General features: G+C 36.8%; 1 protein-coding gene across 1 annotated transcript in view; it reads left to right on the plus strand.

Moving 5' to 3' along the window:
- The window catches only part of LOC150074965 (uncharacterized), a 658,991-nt gene that overhangs the window by 30,089 nt on the left and 611,799 nt on the right, over positions 1-17,103 (plus strand). Inside the window, exon 3 of the mRNA XM_090389013.1 lies at positions 8,851-8,922. Coding sequence (XP_090245139.1) covers positions 8,851-8,922 — 72 coding nt within the window. The remainder of the gene's footprint in view (positions 1-8,850; positions 8,923-17,103) is intronic.

Raw genomic sequence — 17,103 nt, forward strand, 5'->3', positions numbered from 1 at the left:
CTATCTTTTGAATTATATTTTGCATATTATTCCATTCTTTTTCTATTTGTTCTCTCTCTGATGTTTTACTTATTTCATCTTTAAGCCTTTTTTCATATAAATTTTGTATACTTTCTTCTTGAAGTAGATATACTTTGTAACCTAACTTCTTCCTCTGTTTAATAGCTTTTCTCTCCTTCCATTTAGCCCTTAACTCTGTTTTTTTGAAGCCACTAAAAAATGATCTGAATTAATATCATATCCTCTAAACACCTTAGTATCTCGGCATTGTTTTGCTAATTTTTGATTTACTATTACATAGTCTATTATTGATTGTGTACCTCTTGCCGACCATGTATATTTATGTATATTGCGTTTTCTAAAAAAATGTATTTGTTATCTTTAAATTAAATGTTGCAAAATCTATTAATTTATATCCATTTCCATTCACTTTATTTTCTCCATAACATCCCATAATATTTTTTAGCATTAGCATTAGCATTAGTAGAGGCATATGATGCAAGAAAGCAAGCTTATTCAGCATCAGCCAAAAAAAAAAAAAAAAAAAAACAACCACTACTCCCATTTCACCCCTCAATTCGTTCGAAATACCTGTCCAGCTGAGCCTTAAATTTGTTTAGGCTATCAACTTCAACAACAAGCGATGGAAGTCTATTCCACAAACCAACTGCCCGCTGGCTAAAGGCGAATTTCCGCACATCTATCCGACATCCGTCCTTCCTCAATTTGAATTTATGCCCTCTCAGGTGATTATTCTGAGCAAGAGGAAGAATCCCATCGGCATTGAGCATGCTCAAGCCATTCAAAGCCTTGTACACCTCTATCAGATCACCTCGGCGATGCCTAGTCTCCAGGCTCTGTAATTTGCAAAACTTAAGCCTTTCTTCGTAAGAGCAACCCTTTGTTCCATTCACTAATCTTGTTGCCCTTCTCTGTACTCGTTCCATCAGCTCTACATCCTTCTTGAAATGAGGCCTCCAGACCTGTATACAGTACTCAAGGTGTGGCCTGACCAATGCCTTATACAAGGGAATAATCACATCCCTGTCCCTGCTAGAAAATTTCCTGTATATCATTGACAAGACACCATGAGCTACCCTTGCAGCTCGTCTGCACTGCTCAGAGAAGTTCATATCTGCCTGCACAATTACCCCCAGGTCCTTTTCATTTTCTACCACTGTCAGCGTAGTACCACAGAGTTGATACGTTGATCTGGGGTTACTGTTTCCCATATGTAGTACTTTACATTTGTCAATGTTAAACTTCATTTGCCACCTCTCAGCCCATCTGCTCAACCTTTCCAGATCCTGTTGCAGCAGCATAGTATCAGTAGTGTCCTTAACAACCCTGCCAACCTTTGTATCGTCTGCAAACTTGGACATTAAGCCTGATACACCATCATCAATATCATTTATAAATACAGAAAACAACAATGGACCCAACACTGAACCCTGAGGAACTCCACTAATAACATTAGTCCACGTTGAGCAGTGTCCATTGATTACCACTCTCTGTCTTCTGCCACTCAACCATCCCTTTATCCATAGCAGCAATTTGCCTCGAATGCCACACTTCTCCAATTTGTGCAGCAGTCTTCCATGCGCAACAGTATCAAAAGCCTTTCTAAGATCCAAATATATAATATCAAAGTTATTCCCTGCATCCAGTTCTTTTGTGACTACATCATAGTATCCAATCAAATTGGTCAGACAAGACCTGCCCTTAACAAACCCATGCTGTGTCTGAGCTATAACTGAATTCTTGTCCAGATGATCCTGCAGTGCTTCTTTAACCAGTGCCTCCATTAATTTTCCTGGAACCGAAGTTAAACTAACAGGTCTATAATTACTTGTGTCAGCCTTTGATCCTCCTTTGTGAATTGGGGTTACATTTGCACATCTCCAGTCCATGGGTACCTCCCCTGAGTCCAAAGAAGCTCTCATAATTATGGCTAGGGGTTTGCTTACTTCCTTTGCTGCCTCCTTTAATATAACTGGATAGATCCCATCCACCCCGGGTGCCTTTTTTATGTTTATCCTCAACAATTTCTCCTCCACTTTCCTCTCAGTTATTAGGAAATCATCTAGCTCACTGCCAATGTTTACTTCACCTACGACATTCCCCTTCCTGAATAACTCCTCATGTGTGAATGTAGATGCAAAATACTCGTTTAGATTGTTAGCCACCTGAGCTGGATCCTCAACTGTTGAACCATCAACATCCAGTGGACCAATCTGATTCATCCCTTTCCTTCTTGAGTTTAAATAGGTAAAGAACTCTTTTCTGTTTTTCTTTGCATCCTTTGCCAAGGATTTCTCATAATCTGCCTTTGCCTGCCTAATCTCCTTTGTGACTTGGTTACAGACCAACTTATATCTATCATAGGCTTCCACGTCACCCATTAATTTGTATGTATCCCATGCATTTTTCTTCTCTGCCATATGTCTCATTAGTTCATCTGACAACCATTTAGGCCTGAACCTTGAACAATATTTCTTGGTTGGTATGTAAAGCCTGGTAGCTTCCAAGATTAGTTCCTTGAATGCTTCCCATTTTGAATTTGCTGTTGGTAACATCATCAGTTGGTCCCACTGTATAGAATTTAAATACTGTCTCAGACCATCATAGTCGCCTTTACGAAAGCAAAAACCCTTCCCTTTACCTCTGATGGTAGTTACCTCCTTGAGTAAATCCCACTTCAGCACACTGTGATCACTGCCACCCAGTGGTTCATTTGTCTGCAGATTCCTAATGCATGAAGAATCACTACTGATAATCAGATCAAGAGTATTGCTCCCTCTTGTTGCCTCACGAACATGCTGGTGTAGAAAACAATCATCCAATAAATCCACAAAAGCCTTGCTAGTGTGTGAGTGACCAACCCACAAATTCCAGTCAATATCTGGGAAATTAAAATCCCCCATTATAAGACTCTCTGATTTACTGGCCCATTCTATTTCCCTGTACAGTGTCTTATTATACTCATCAGAGTCATTAGGCCTATAGCACACTCCTACTCTCAATTTTGATTTACCTATGCTTATGTCACACCAAACTGACTCAACACTGCACTGTCCAGCGATGTCAACTGGCTTCACTTCCTTGGATTTTATGTGTTTTTTAACTAATAGCATAACCCCTCCTCCCTTCCTATCCTGTCTATCCTTTCTGTAGACGTTGTACTCCCCAAATTCCAGTTCTGCATTCCTTATATCTGTGTGACACCACGTCTCTGATATCCCAACAATATCTGCCTTTGATGTTTTGAGTAATACCTCAAATTCATCAAATTTATTTACTAAACTCCTAGCATTAGTGTACACGCAAGTATACATGCACCTGTTTCTATTCTTAGCTACCCTAACACAACCCATGTGTTTACTTGTACCGCAATGACTTCCAGCAGTCTCTGAAATATCCTGCATCTTGTTTTTCAGGCTTCTGCTCATTCCAATAGAAGCAGTGCAAGAATCTCTTTCACCTCTGCCAGTGGCTACTGTTAATCCATTAGTCTTTGTCTCCCCCCAAGCTAGCAGTTTTCCGACCCACCTAACACTGCCTCGATAGCATCAGCAAATATTCTTGCACCCTTTCTATTTAAGTGTATCCCATCCCTGTAGAAGCAATCTCTCCTGTTAACAAGTACAGTCCCGGCTGAAAAAAATTCTACCCCTTCAGCCTTGCACAATCTTTCCAGGGCCGAATTGATCGACAAGGCTCTCATCATATACTCCCTCCTATCGTGTCTGGGCAGAATTGCAGACACTTTCAAATTCAACCCTACTTCACGGCTTTTTTTCAACAGTGACCTGTACTTGTTAAGTAATTCCGCTGGTCTCCTACTCTTAATATCATTAGTGCCAACGTGTACAACTATATCACCTTTTGTGCCCTTAAAAGATGATATCTGCACAACGTCATCAACCTTTGCCCCTGGCAGACATACCCTGGTCCTGTTCCACCTATCCTTTTAACAAAGCATGTTCCCCGTTTCCCTGACAATTGAGTCACCAACAACTACTAGTTCCTGTTGGACCAGCGCATTCTGCCTTGGGGGCTGCCTCTGTGTTGCAAGATGACCAAGTCCAAGCTCTGGTGTTGATGTGGGCAGCTGAGAGCTTGATGGGCCCCTCAATTTATTTCCTTCGAGGGCATCCACCCTGTCCTTCAAGGTCTCATATAGGCCCATAACAACGCCAAGTTGTCGCCTAATTTCCTTGCACTCCTTGCATCGTGCACACACAAAGACATCCCCCATGGCAGTATCATGTCCCGTACCCGATTGCTCCGCAAACATCAAGCAAACAGTGCATCTTAAAAGGCCGTGATTCAGGAGGCAACCGCCCCCCTCAGTTCTCCCCTGAGTCACAGCACTCCCATTAGCTTGAGCCTTTTGCTTTGCTGCTCTGGTCAGAGTCATGATTTCGATTTAAATGTCAATAAAATTACAATTTCAGAACAAAATTAAAACCTTAAACTTGTATCTTAACACAGTTATAACGCTATATTTATTTTTCGGTATCGAGTGTTATCTACGAGTTCCCTTTATATAACTTCCGTATCAAGTATGTATTAATTATTTGTTACGTTTGTACTCTAAGTCGTTATATATATATAGTTAAAAGTACAATTTAATTGACAATGAAGTTTAACAAGATTAATAGATGTACTGATTAATTGACAATATTATATTATGCACTATACTATACAAAGCTAATGCTATCGAATTCCGGATATGCTGTATCGCGCTTCAGTAACGAGTGTTATCTACGAAATCCCTTTATATAACTTCTGTATCAAGTTATGTATTAATTATTTATTTTTACTAATTATTTATGTTCCGTAACCTAAGTGGTTATATGTATAGTTAAAATTACAATTTAATTGCCAATGAAGTTCGACAAGATTAATAGATTTTACTGATTAATTTTCACGTAACAATGGCGGCCGTTTATGAATGGTAAACACGTGGATTTGATACCCTTTCCGATACTAAGTAATACCTACAAAATCTCTATCTAAGTTATTTTAACTTTAAGTACCGTAAATAGGAATATAAAGCTACTCTAGAAATAAGTTAATATGTCAATTTAAACTAATAAAGCAGAAAATAAATCAGAAAAAACTTCTCTATTCCAAGAGCGGCAGAAAGGCACGTCCGCACAGGAAACCCTCGACCTCAGACCTTTTTATTGGCTTATTCCCTACCCGAGCATTATAATCTCCCAAAATAACTACATGGTCCTTTTTTACATTGTTATCTAGTTCTTTTTGTAACTCTAAATAAAATTTGTTTCTTCCTCTTTTCTATCTGGAGCATAAATTCCAATTATACATAAATAACCTCTGTCAAATTTAAATCCTATTGTTATTATTCAATTTTTTATACATGTGTAGCTCTGTATTTTGGTTTTCCATTTCTGATCTATTAATATTGCTATCCCAACACTGGCTCTTTCCTTTTGATCTACTCCACTGTATATCATTGTATAAGAATAATAATCTTTCGTACCTTTTAATTTTTTCTTTGTTTCTGTTATGACTGCTATATTTACTTTCTGCTGTTTTAAGTGTATAAGTAGTTAGACTTCTTTATATCCTAATCTTCCTCTTATGTTCCATGTTACAATATTTAAAATGTCCGTTATTCCTTCTCGTTTCCTTTTCCTAGTCTGATTTGCATCCTTTTGTCCGTCTGGTTTTCCTCTTTGAACTTTTGAGTTTTTATTTTTTTTTTTTGCATGGGGAGGGAACCAGCCGCCCGCGCAACCTAGAGGACCAGTATGTTACTCTTTGTCTGATCCCTACCCTTTGACTTGTCTGGCTAGGATGGCCCTACTGGTAGTCTAGCTACCGCCAGCATAGCTCTCTGGGTCATTGGGATACTCAAGCCTCCCCACTGCGACAAGGTGGTAACATTTCGGGGAGGACAGTAATCAATATGAGTATAATAAGGAACTGTACAGGGAAATAGTGGGCCAGTAAAGCAGAGTGTCTTATAATGGGAGATTTTAATTTCCCAGATGTTGACTGGAATTTGGGGGCTGGTTACTCACACACTAGCAGGACTTTTGTGGATTTATTGGATGATTGTTTTCTACATCAGCATGTTCGGGAGGCAACTAGAGGGAGTAATACTCTTGATTTGATTATCAGCAGTGATTCTTCATGCATTAAGAATCTGCAGATAAATGAACCACTAGGTGGCAGTGATCACAGTGTGCTGAAGTGGGATTTACTCAAAGAGGTAACTACCATTAGGGGTAAAGGGAAGGGTTATTGCTTCCGTAAAGGCGACTACGATGGACTGAGACAGTATTTAAATTCTATACAGTGGGACCAACTGATGATGTTACCAACAGCAAATTCAAAATGGGAAGCATTCAAAGAACTTATCTTGGAAGCTACTAGGCTTTACATACCAACTAAGAAATATTGTTCAAGGTTTAGGCCAAAATGGATGTCAGATGAACTAATGAGGCATATGGCAGAGAAGAAAAATGCATGGGATACATACAAATTAACACATGACACAGAAGCCTATGATAGATACAAGTTGATATGCAACCAAGTTACAAAGGAGGTTAGGCAGGCGAAGGCAGATTACGAGAAATCCTTGGCAAGGGATGCAAAGAAAAACAGCAAAGAGTTCTTTACTTATGTAAACTCTAGAAGGAAGGGGATGAATCAGATTGGTCCACTTGATATTGATGGGTCAAGTGTTGATGATCCTGCTCAGGTAGCTAACAAACTAAATGAATATTTTGCATCGACATTCACACATGAGGAGTTATTCAGCGAGGGGAATGCCAGAGGTGTATTCAAATCTAGCAGTAAGCTACAGAATCTTGAAATAACTGGGAGTAAAGTGGAGGAGAAACTGTTGAAGATAAACACAAGAAAGGCACCCGGGGTGGATGGGATCTATCCAGTTATATTAAAGGAGGCAGCAAAGGAAGTAAGCAAACCCTTAGCCATAATTATGAGAGCTTCCTTGGACTCAGGGGAGGTACCCATAGACTGGAAATGTGCAAATATGACCCCAATTCACAAAGGAGGATCAAAGGCTGACACAAGTAATTATAGACCTGTGAGCTTAACTTCTGTTCCAGGAAAATTAATGGAGGCACTGGTTAAAGAAGCACTGCAGGATCATTTAGACAAGACTTCAGTTATAGCTGAGACACAGCATGGTTTTGTTAAGGGGAAGTCTTGCCTGACCAACTTGATTGGATACTATGATGCAGTCACAAAAGAACTGGATGCAGGGAATAACTTTGATATTATATACTTGGATCTTAGAAAGGCTTTTGATACTGTTGCACATGGAAGACTGCTACACAAATTGGAGCAGTGTGACATTGGAGGCAAATTGCTGCTATGGATAAAGGGGTGGTTGAGGGGGAGAAGACAGAGAGTGGTAATCAATGGACACTGCTCATCGTGGACTGATGTTATTAGTGGAGTCCCTCAGGGCTCAGTGTTGGGTCCATTATTGTTTTCTGTATTTATAAATGATATTGATGATGGTATATCGGGCTTAATGTCCAAGTTTGCAGACGATACAAAGGTTGGCAGGGTTGTCAAGGAGACTACTGACACTATGCTGCTGCAACAGGATCTGGAAAGGTTGAGCAGATGGGCTGAGAGGTGGCAAATGAAGTTTAACATTGATAAATGTAAGGTACTACACATGGGAAACAGCAACCCCAGAGCAACGTATCAACTCTGTGGTACTACACTGACAGTGGTAGAGAATGAAAGGGACTTGGGGGTGGTTGTGCAGGCAGATATGAAGTTCTCTGAGCAGTGCAGACGGGCTGCAAGAGTAGCTCATGGAGTATTGTCAATGATATACAGGAATTTTTCCAGCAGGGATAAGGATGTGATTATTCCATTGTGTAAGGCGATGGTCAGGCCACACCTAGAGTACTGTATACAGGTCTGGAGACCTCATTTCAAGAAGGATGTAGAGCTGCTGGAACGAGTACAGAGAAGGGCAACAAGATTAGTGAATGGAACAAAGGGGTGCTCTTACGAAGAAAGGCTTAAGTTTTGCAAATTACAGTGTCTGGAGACTAGGCACCAGCGAGGTGATCTGATAGAGGTGTATAAAGCCTTGAATGGTTTAAGCATGCTCAATGCTGATGGGATTCTTCCTCTAGCTCAGAAAAATCACCTGAGAGGGCATAAATTCAAATTGAGGAAAGACAGATGTAGGATAGACGTGCGGAAATTTGCCTTTAGCCAGCGGGTGGTTGGTTGGTGGAACAGACTTCCATCCCTTGTGGTGGAGGTTGATAGCCTAAATAAGTTTAAGGCTCAGCTGGACAGGTATTTTGAACGAACAGTGGGGTGAAGTGGAAGTGGCTTTTTTTTTTTTTGGCTGATGCTGCATAAGCTTGCTTTCTTGCATCAAATGCCTCTACTAATGCTAATGCTAATATCATATAATATAAAAGAATCTATGATAATTACTCTCAGAAGAAAAGCTGAAATGCATAATTTTTCTGTTATGTTCAGCAATAATAAAAAACATATCACAGTACTAGTGAAAGGAATCTTTATGTATATATTCAAGCTAAAAAAGTAAAGCACACATGTATATTATTAAATTTATAAAAGCAGAGCTATCTGGTGTACAGTAGCCAAAATTTTTTATAGTGTATCGAAAAAAATGTAAAAAATGAAGAGTGAATATTTGTGTCCAAGACAAAATAAAGATATTGAAATTCATGGGCAAATCGATTTTCGATTGATTCTAAATATTTCGTCAGCAGATGACATTACAGTTTAAATTTGTTGCCAACAAATTTGCCTGTTTTTTTTTTTTTTTCTTTTCTTTTTTAGAAATGTATGAAATTTCATGAAGAAGAATTAATTTGGGAGGTAAAACAACAAATACTTTCTTCTCTTCCCAAGGTAGGCAGGAACTTTTTTATCTTTGCTTTACTACTAAAATTTTATTGTAATAACTAGATATTAGATAATATATAATAAAATATACAAAAATATCAGTTTATTGCAATTTATCAGGGGCGCAAAGGGTTCATCACACCCGGGCGCTGAATATTTAGGGGTGCTGATGCTAAAGGCCATTAAATTATATAATTCTTATATTACAAATCTCAACAAAAAATTATAAAAGATTTTTTTTTAATTAATAATAAGTGACCTAAAATAATAATTGTTAATTATTATTTTAAATCACTTAAGTAATGGGGTGGAAAATTAAAATTAAATTTTTAATAATTTTGGATAGAAATTAAATAATTTTTGATGATTTATAATTACTTTTTTTTTTTTTTGTTAAATATTATTTATTTAAATAACAATTTGTTGAATCATTCTCTTTAGATGGCTGACAGAAAAAATAAAATTTCCGCCGCAGCCTACCAAAAAAGAAAATTAGAAAAAGAGGAAGAGTATAAAAAAAGTTACTACTTCAATTTCATGATTTTTTTGAACCAACATCTACAAAAAGTAAAAAAATTGGAGAATCATCACAATCACAGTTAGATACTTTCTATGATGAAAATCAGCGAGGAACGAAACATCACTCAAAATTCCGTAGAAGATTGCTTTTTTGGAAAATCAGCCGCCTATTGAAGAAATTTCATCAAAAGTTGAATGTACGACAGGAACCTCTACCGGTGATACTCCAGATTTGACCAGTAAATGTTTCAAAAATGATATGCACGATCCAGGGTTATAGCCAAAATTGTTAACGAACAGTACAGTAATACCCCGAAGTTACGCGATAGGTGGGTCCGACGAAAATCGCGTAAGTCGGGGTACAACTTTGCATATAAATACATATAACTTTTGCTTAATTGGGACCAAGGACTAACAAAAACACTAGTTTAGAAGAAAAATATTAATAAAATTGCAGTTCTTTATACATATTAATACAAAATATGTATTAAAAAACAAATGACTTACGTAAAAAAGTTATTTCGATGTCGATGGCTTCATAAAATCTAACAAATTCGTCTGACGACACAGCGCCTTCTTTTTTTCACGCAGAATTTCTTCGTAGCAAGCTAATAATTGTTTTATTCCTTGCTTTGTAGCTATAACGCGTTCTTCGTTGGAGTCTATGTTTTCTAAAAATTTTAAGCCATTTACAATTGAGCCCTTTTCAATTTTCAACCTGTCAAGTTTGCAATTGTCATGTGCTTTTCGCCGTTGCTTCATTTAGGCCTGTAGCACGTGCAATATCACATGGTCTTTCATTTCCCTCAAAGCGTTTCACAATTTCATATTTTTTCTCTATCGACAGAGGCGGACTGGCCATAAGCCTTACTGGGAAAACCCCGGTGGGCCGGTGTGATTTTGGCCATAAACCATAGTATGAGGCCACTACAAATTTTCCCGGGTAAGAATTTTTGACCCAGTCCGCCTCTGTTTATCGATAATTGCTTTTCTTTTTCTCTCTGAATCTGCAGTGTCTTCACCAGGACGCTTCCTTTTCACACCTTTTAATTAAATATTTTACTCATTTTTAGGGAATAAAGCACAATTACAAAACGAGGAGGCACGCTTGATACGCATAAACAAAGCTGCGCCCGTGTAGCAACTGAATAAACAACACCATAAAGGCAGAGATACACTATTAACACCTCACATTTCTAGGGGTTACTACCATAAAACAATAACAATCCAGTTGTGTTTCTGCTAGTGGAATCTGTTATAAACTGGTAGTAAACTCGATCTAATTGCATACCGATAGCTGGAATTGTGTTGGTTTTTACGTTATTATGGTGAAATGTGTTTCCCCTTCACTGATATAAAAAACATAAAAGCAGCAAAGTTGAATTTTGTTCATCTTTCGCTCTCATTCTCCGCCGTCGCACCGTATATCGATAACATATGAAAAACGACCTTGAAGATAGTGGGCGGCAGCGTTGCCAAACGAAAAAATCAAGAACCGCGTAACTCCGAGTTCGCGTAAGTCGGGGTAGCGTAAGTCGGGGTATTACTGTATTAGAATGTTTTTAGTAGAACTCGATCTAGAACAAGTTCAACATTATAACTTTCCTTTAGATGATAAGAATAGGTCATTTTCTACAGAATATTATTATAAACAATTAAGTAATGGGGAAAAAATTCTTAGAAGCTGGTTAATATATTCAAAGTCAAAAATTCTGTATTCTGCCTTTGTTGCAAACAATTTCATAATAAAACTATGGGTTTTAACAATGATATTGTTTTTTTTGATTGGCAACATTTATCGAGAGTTTTAGATAGACACGAAAAAAGTAAAGCACACGATGACAGTTTTAAATCGTGGATTGATCTCAAAAAATCCATTAAACATGAAAACGTGATTGATGTATTGTGAGAATTTGATAAAATTGGAAAAACAGAGATAGAAAGCAGTAATAGAAAGAATTATTTATGCAATTCAATTTTTGGCAGGGCAAAATTTAGCTTTAAGAGGCCATAATAATAAATTGATGAGGAAAAAAATGGAAATTTTCTAAAATTAATAGTTTGAATGCATGTTAAATGTTTGAATAGTTTGAATGCATGTTAAATGTTTGAATAGTTTGAATGCATGTTAAATGATAGTAAAAAAATGCCTCATTATCTAGGGGATAAAATTCAGAACGATATATCTGGTGTTGGTCAGAAAGTGAAAAATACTATTTTAGATATGTTAAAACAAAGTAAATATTATTTGATTATATTAGATTGTATGCCAGATGCTAATCACGAAGAACAAATAGCGACAATTGTAAGATTTGTTAACTTAAATAATGAAGCAAAACAAATTGAATTAAAAGAACTTTTATTAGGCTTTTGTTCAATTTTAGATACAACAGGTGAGGGTCTTACTAATTTTGTACTTAATTTTTTACAAGAAAACATTAATGTTAATGACATACGTAGCCAATCCTACGACAATGGGGCTAACATGAAGGGTAAAAATAGTAGTCTTCAGAAATGAATTTTAGATATTAACCCGAGAGCATTTTATGTGCTATGCACAGTGCATAGTTTAAATTTAGTAATAAATGATGCCGCAAAAGCTTCTCTAGAAATTGAAAATTTTTTTTGGCATTGTTCAGGAAATATACGTATTCTTTTTGGCATCCACATATCGGTGGAAAATTTTAATGGAAGGGTGCCCCACATTAACTGCTAAACCGATGTGAGAGACCAGGTGGGAAAGTAGGGTTGATGCAAGAAAAGCACTCAAGTACAATTTGGATTCAATGTATGATGCATTATTTACTTTGTATAATGATCAATCTCGGGATAGTAATACTCGAAATTCTGCCAAATCTTTACTAACAAAAATCAAGTTGTACAAATTTATATGTTCTGTTGTAGTTTGGTACATTTCATCAAAAATTAATATTGTTAGTAATTTAATGCAAAAGTCTAATCAAGTCATACCGACAATAATAGAAATGTTAAAACAAGTAAATGACTATTTCAAAGAGTGTAGAACTGATGATGGCTTCAAAAACATGTTAGAGGAATCTAAGAAAATTGCTGAAGAAATAGACTGCAAGACATCTTTTCCAGATGGTGAAATAATTCGACCGCGTAAGGAAAAGATTTGTTTTTGTATGAAAAAGTGTGAAGATGAAAGTATTTTATCGCCGGAATGTCTTTATAAAGTCAATTTTTATTTTACTGTTTTGGATACAGCAATTTCTAGAATTAAGGAAAGATTCGAATTTATGCATAACAAAAGTTTTCAATTTTTAGATTACATTTTTTCATTACAATCACTTGAAAGAGATATGAAATTTAAATATTGTATGGATTTACAAATTAAATTATGCTTTGGAATTGCACAATGAAATAGATATTCTTTTAACTTAATATTAAATCTAAAATGAATGCCTTGGCAATTTTAGAATATATTTTTTCAAATGACATGGTCAGTTTATTGCCAAACTTTACTGTAGCTTTAAGAATATTTTTAACGATGCCAGTTAACAGTTGCATCAGGAGAGAGATCTTTTTCAATACTTAAGATTATTAAAAATCATTTACGATCAACTATGAAACAAGACAGGCTTTAGAAATTAAGTATTATTAGTATTGAAAACAATTGTTTCCAAATTAGATATATATGACATTATTAACGAGTTTGCAACAAAAAAGCAAAGAAAATTGATTTTACGTAATGACATATAGGTAATGCAATTGTTATTGTTAATATAGTTTACTATAGGTATATATTTTTCTTTGTTGTAATAAACATTGCATTCCTTTTATTTTTTGTGTTGATATTTCTGTAAAAAGTTTTGTTTTCTGCAGTTAATGCAAGTTACTTTTTTAAATATGTCTGTAATTTTTATTTTTGTTATTCTTTTTTTGGTCCTATATTTCTGATAAACGTGGAAAGAAAAAAAACATTTGTTTTATGTTATGCAATTATTTTCTTTCTGTAATTTTCATTAAAATATAATTATAAAACTTTAAATGGAGAGTTTATTATTTTTAATATTCCCTTTATATTTTCAATGCAGAGATCTGTTGGAATCAAATTTTTTATAGATTAATTTTAAAAGTGGTAATGAATATCTACTAGTTGCGTTTTTATTGCTCCATAAAAATTTTTTTTAACCTATACAGGTGGCAAATAAATAAATTTGGCTCTGATTGCTGAAAAGGCGTTCGACTCTTTTTTGCCGATCATTGTATGATGGTTAAGGTGATGGGACGATGCACCAGTATCGGACTGGAATCTTTGCTGCACTAATGTAAAGACATAGGTCCATAAGACATGTACTATATAATATTGGTGTAAATACACCATAGTATACCCATAAGTTTAACTACATGTAGTACTGTAAAGGCATCGTTTAATTTTATCTCATATTGTGGCTACCTTCCCAACGAGATACTAGGTATTGCACTACTTCAAATAAAAAACCACCTCTAATAGAGGAGACACCCACTGATGAGTGAGCCAACAAGCTCCGAAACACGTCTGGGTGGTTGTGGTGCCCACTGAGAATAAATAACAGTAGTCTCCTCTATTAGAGAAGCGTTATTTATTCGAAGTAGTGCAATACCCCGGTATCTCGTTGTTGAAGGTAGCCACAATGAGATAAAATCAAATGATGCCTTTACACTACTACATGTAGTTAAACTTATGGGTAAACTGTGGTGTATTTACATCAATATTATATAGTTAATTTTAACCCATAACATTATGCCTTGCGCATTTTGTCTTCAAAATAAGACATGTATATACGAATCAAACTCTTCTTCATTAACTTTTCAGTGACTGACGAGAAAACAGTTTTTACATCAACGGCAAATTCTTTCTCACACCCAGGCAGCAAATACCCTTGGCGCAACCCTGCAATTTATTTGTATCCAATATTTAAAAGTTGCAAAACCATTAACACTATCGCAGAACCCCACTATTAAAGAAGCAGTTCTGTGAGATCTTAACAATGAACTGAGTATCTTAGCTAATAATGAGGAAACGAATGTACAAACACTATGGAACAACATAAGGGATACTTGGAACAAGGTATGTACAAACCATTTAAAAGCAAGGTGGAAAACCAAGAAAAAGCGTTGGATGAATGATTAATATCCTAAACCTAATGGAACAATGTGGAAAGGCAAAAAGGGATACTCAAGCAATAATACTGAGAAATACAAAAGAGCAATACACAAGCAATAGTACAGAGAAATACAAAAGGAGGTAAAAAAAAAAGCAATCAAGATAGCCAAAGAATGGATGGCAGAGAAATGTGTGGAGATGGAAGAACTCGAGAGAAAACATGATGTGGCAAGCATGCACAGGAAAGTCAAAGAAACAGCCTTGTATACAAGGCTGTTTCTTTGACTCAAGCCTATCATGGATGGAGAAGAAGGATATGGGAACTGTGTATACAAGAGCTATTCAGTGACAGAAGGCTCTGAATGCTGTTTTGAGGGTCCAGAAATCCTCAAGGAATTAATTAATATATCTTTATTGTAATCAGTGAATAGAATGGATTACATAGAGGAGTGATGCAATACCCATAACAGCAAAAATGCTAGGGGTTTAACATATTGAACTGAAGATAATTACAAAGAAAGTTATTTACAGGGTATATTTATTTAGATGTTTTTTGTCTTTTTTTTTAAACCGCGATGGTCATCAGAATGTTGTGCTTGCCGGATCACTGCTCTTGGAACCGCATAGGCAACCTTCCTGATGACCCGTCTTCTATAAGATTTGTCCCAAATATAATCTTCTTGAAGTCTTTATATCTTTATTGCAGGCAGTGATTGGTTACATGATTGCCTGGTGCAATAATACACACAACAGCGACAATGCTAGAGGTTTAACATTAAATAACTAATACAAGAAAAATTACTTAAAACATATATTAGCACATAAAATGTATAATTACATATTTTACATATAAAATTAATATTAACATGTGAAATGAAGACACATGAAAAGCGATGAAAAGACGATGGCAGTCACTCTGTTGAAGACGAAAGCTGGTCCCTGATGATGCGTCTTCTGTACGATTTGTCCTCTATGAACTTTTTGTAGTCCACATCTATCTCCTGGACGTTGTGGAGCATCTCCATGGGCAGGAATCTATCCCCTATTCTGAGCCTCCATGCCACAGACTGCAGAGAGGGGAGGGCTCTTAAGGGTTTTGGGGTGATCCTCCAATTGCACATCTGCCAAAAATTTGGTGTATTGACTTCACCGGCTATCATTTTAATTGACACAAGCAAGCAGAGGGTAAATATCCATTTGGAGACTTTTCTGTAATTTAGAAGTTGGGTGATATCTGAAGTATTAGCATTAGTAGAGACATTTGATGCAAGAAAGCAAGCTTATGCAGCATCAGCCAAAAAAAAAAAAAACAAAAAACACTTCCACTTCACCCCTCTGTTTGTTCGAAATACCTGTCCAGCTGAGCCTTAAACTTATTTAGGCTATCAACTTCCACGACAAGGGATGGAAGTCTGTTCCATCAACCAACTACCCGCTGGCTAAAGGCAAATTTCCGCACGTCTATCCTACATCTGTCTTTACTCAGTTTGAATTTATGCCCTCTCAGATGATTATTCTGAGCGAGAGGAAGAATCCCATCAGCATTGAGCATGCTCAAACCATTCAAGGCTTTATACACCTCTATCAGATCACCTCGCCGGTGCCTAGTCTCCGGACACTGTAATTTGCAAAACTTAAGCCTTTCTTCGTAAGAGCACCCCTTTGTTCCATTCGCTAATCTTGTTGCCCTTCTCTGTACTCGTTCCAGCAACTCTACATCCTTCTTGAAATGAGGCCTCCAGACCTGTGTGGCCTGACCATTGCCTTATACAAGGGAATAATCACCTCCTTATCCCTGCTAGAAAAATTCCTATATATCATTGACAATACACCATGAACTACTCTTGCAGCCCATCTGCACTGCTCAGAGAACTTCATATCTGCCTGCACAACCACCCCCAGGTCCCTTTCATTCTCTACCACTGTCAGTGTAGTACCACAGAGTTGATACGTTGCTCTGGGGTTGCTGTTTCCCATGTGTAGTACTTTACATTTGTCAATGTTAAACTTCATTTGCCACCTCTCAGCTCATCTGCTCAACCTTTCCAGATCCTGTTGCAGCAGCATAGTGTCAGTAGTGTCCTTGACAACCCTGCCGACCTTTGTATCGTCTGCAAACTTGGACATTAAGCTTGATATATCATCATCAGTATCATTTATAAATACAGAAAACAATAATGGACCCAACACTGAGCCCTGAGGGACTCCACTAATAACATTAGTCCATGATGAGCAGTGTCCATTGATTACCACTCTCTGTCTTCTCCCCCTCAACCACCCCTTTATCCCTAGCAGCAATTTGCCTCCAATGTCACACTGCTCCAATTTGTGCAGAAGTCTTCCATGTGCAACAGTATCAAAAGCCTTTCTAAGATCCAAGTATATAATATCAAAGTTCTTCCCTGCATCCTGTATGTATGAGTGGTTTGTGAATGTCTGCAACATGGTGTTTGAAACTGAGTTTAGGGTCGAATATAACACCGAGATCTTTGTACTTCATGACGGGGGTTCCGTGGATTTCCAGGTTTAGTTGCGTTGAGTTTGATTTGAGGGAAAAT

The sequence above is a fragment of the Mastigoproctus giganteus genome, chromosome 14, assembly GCF_048544385.1.
Source record: "Mastigoproctus giganteus isolate SK-2022 chromosome 14, ASM4854438v1, whole genome shotgun sequence".
NCBI classification, from domain to species: Eukaryota; Metazoa; Arthropoda; class Arachnida; order Uropygi; family Thelyphonidae; genus Mastigoproctus; species Mastigoproctus giganteus.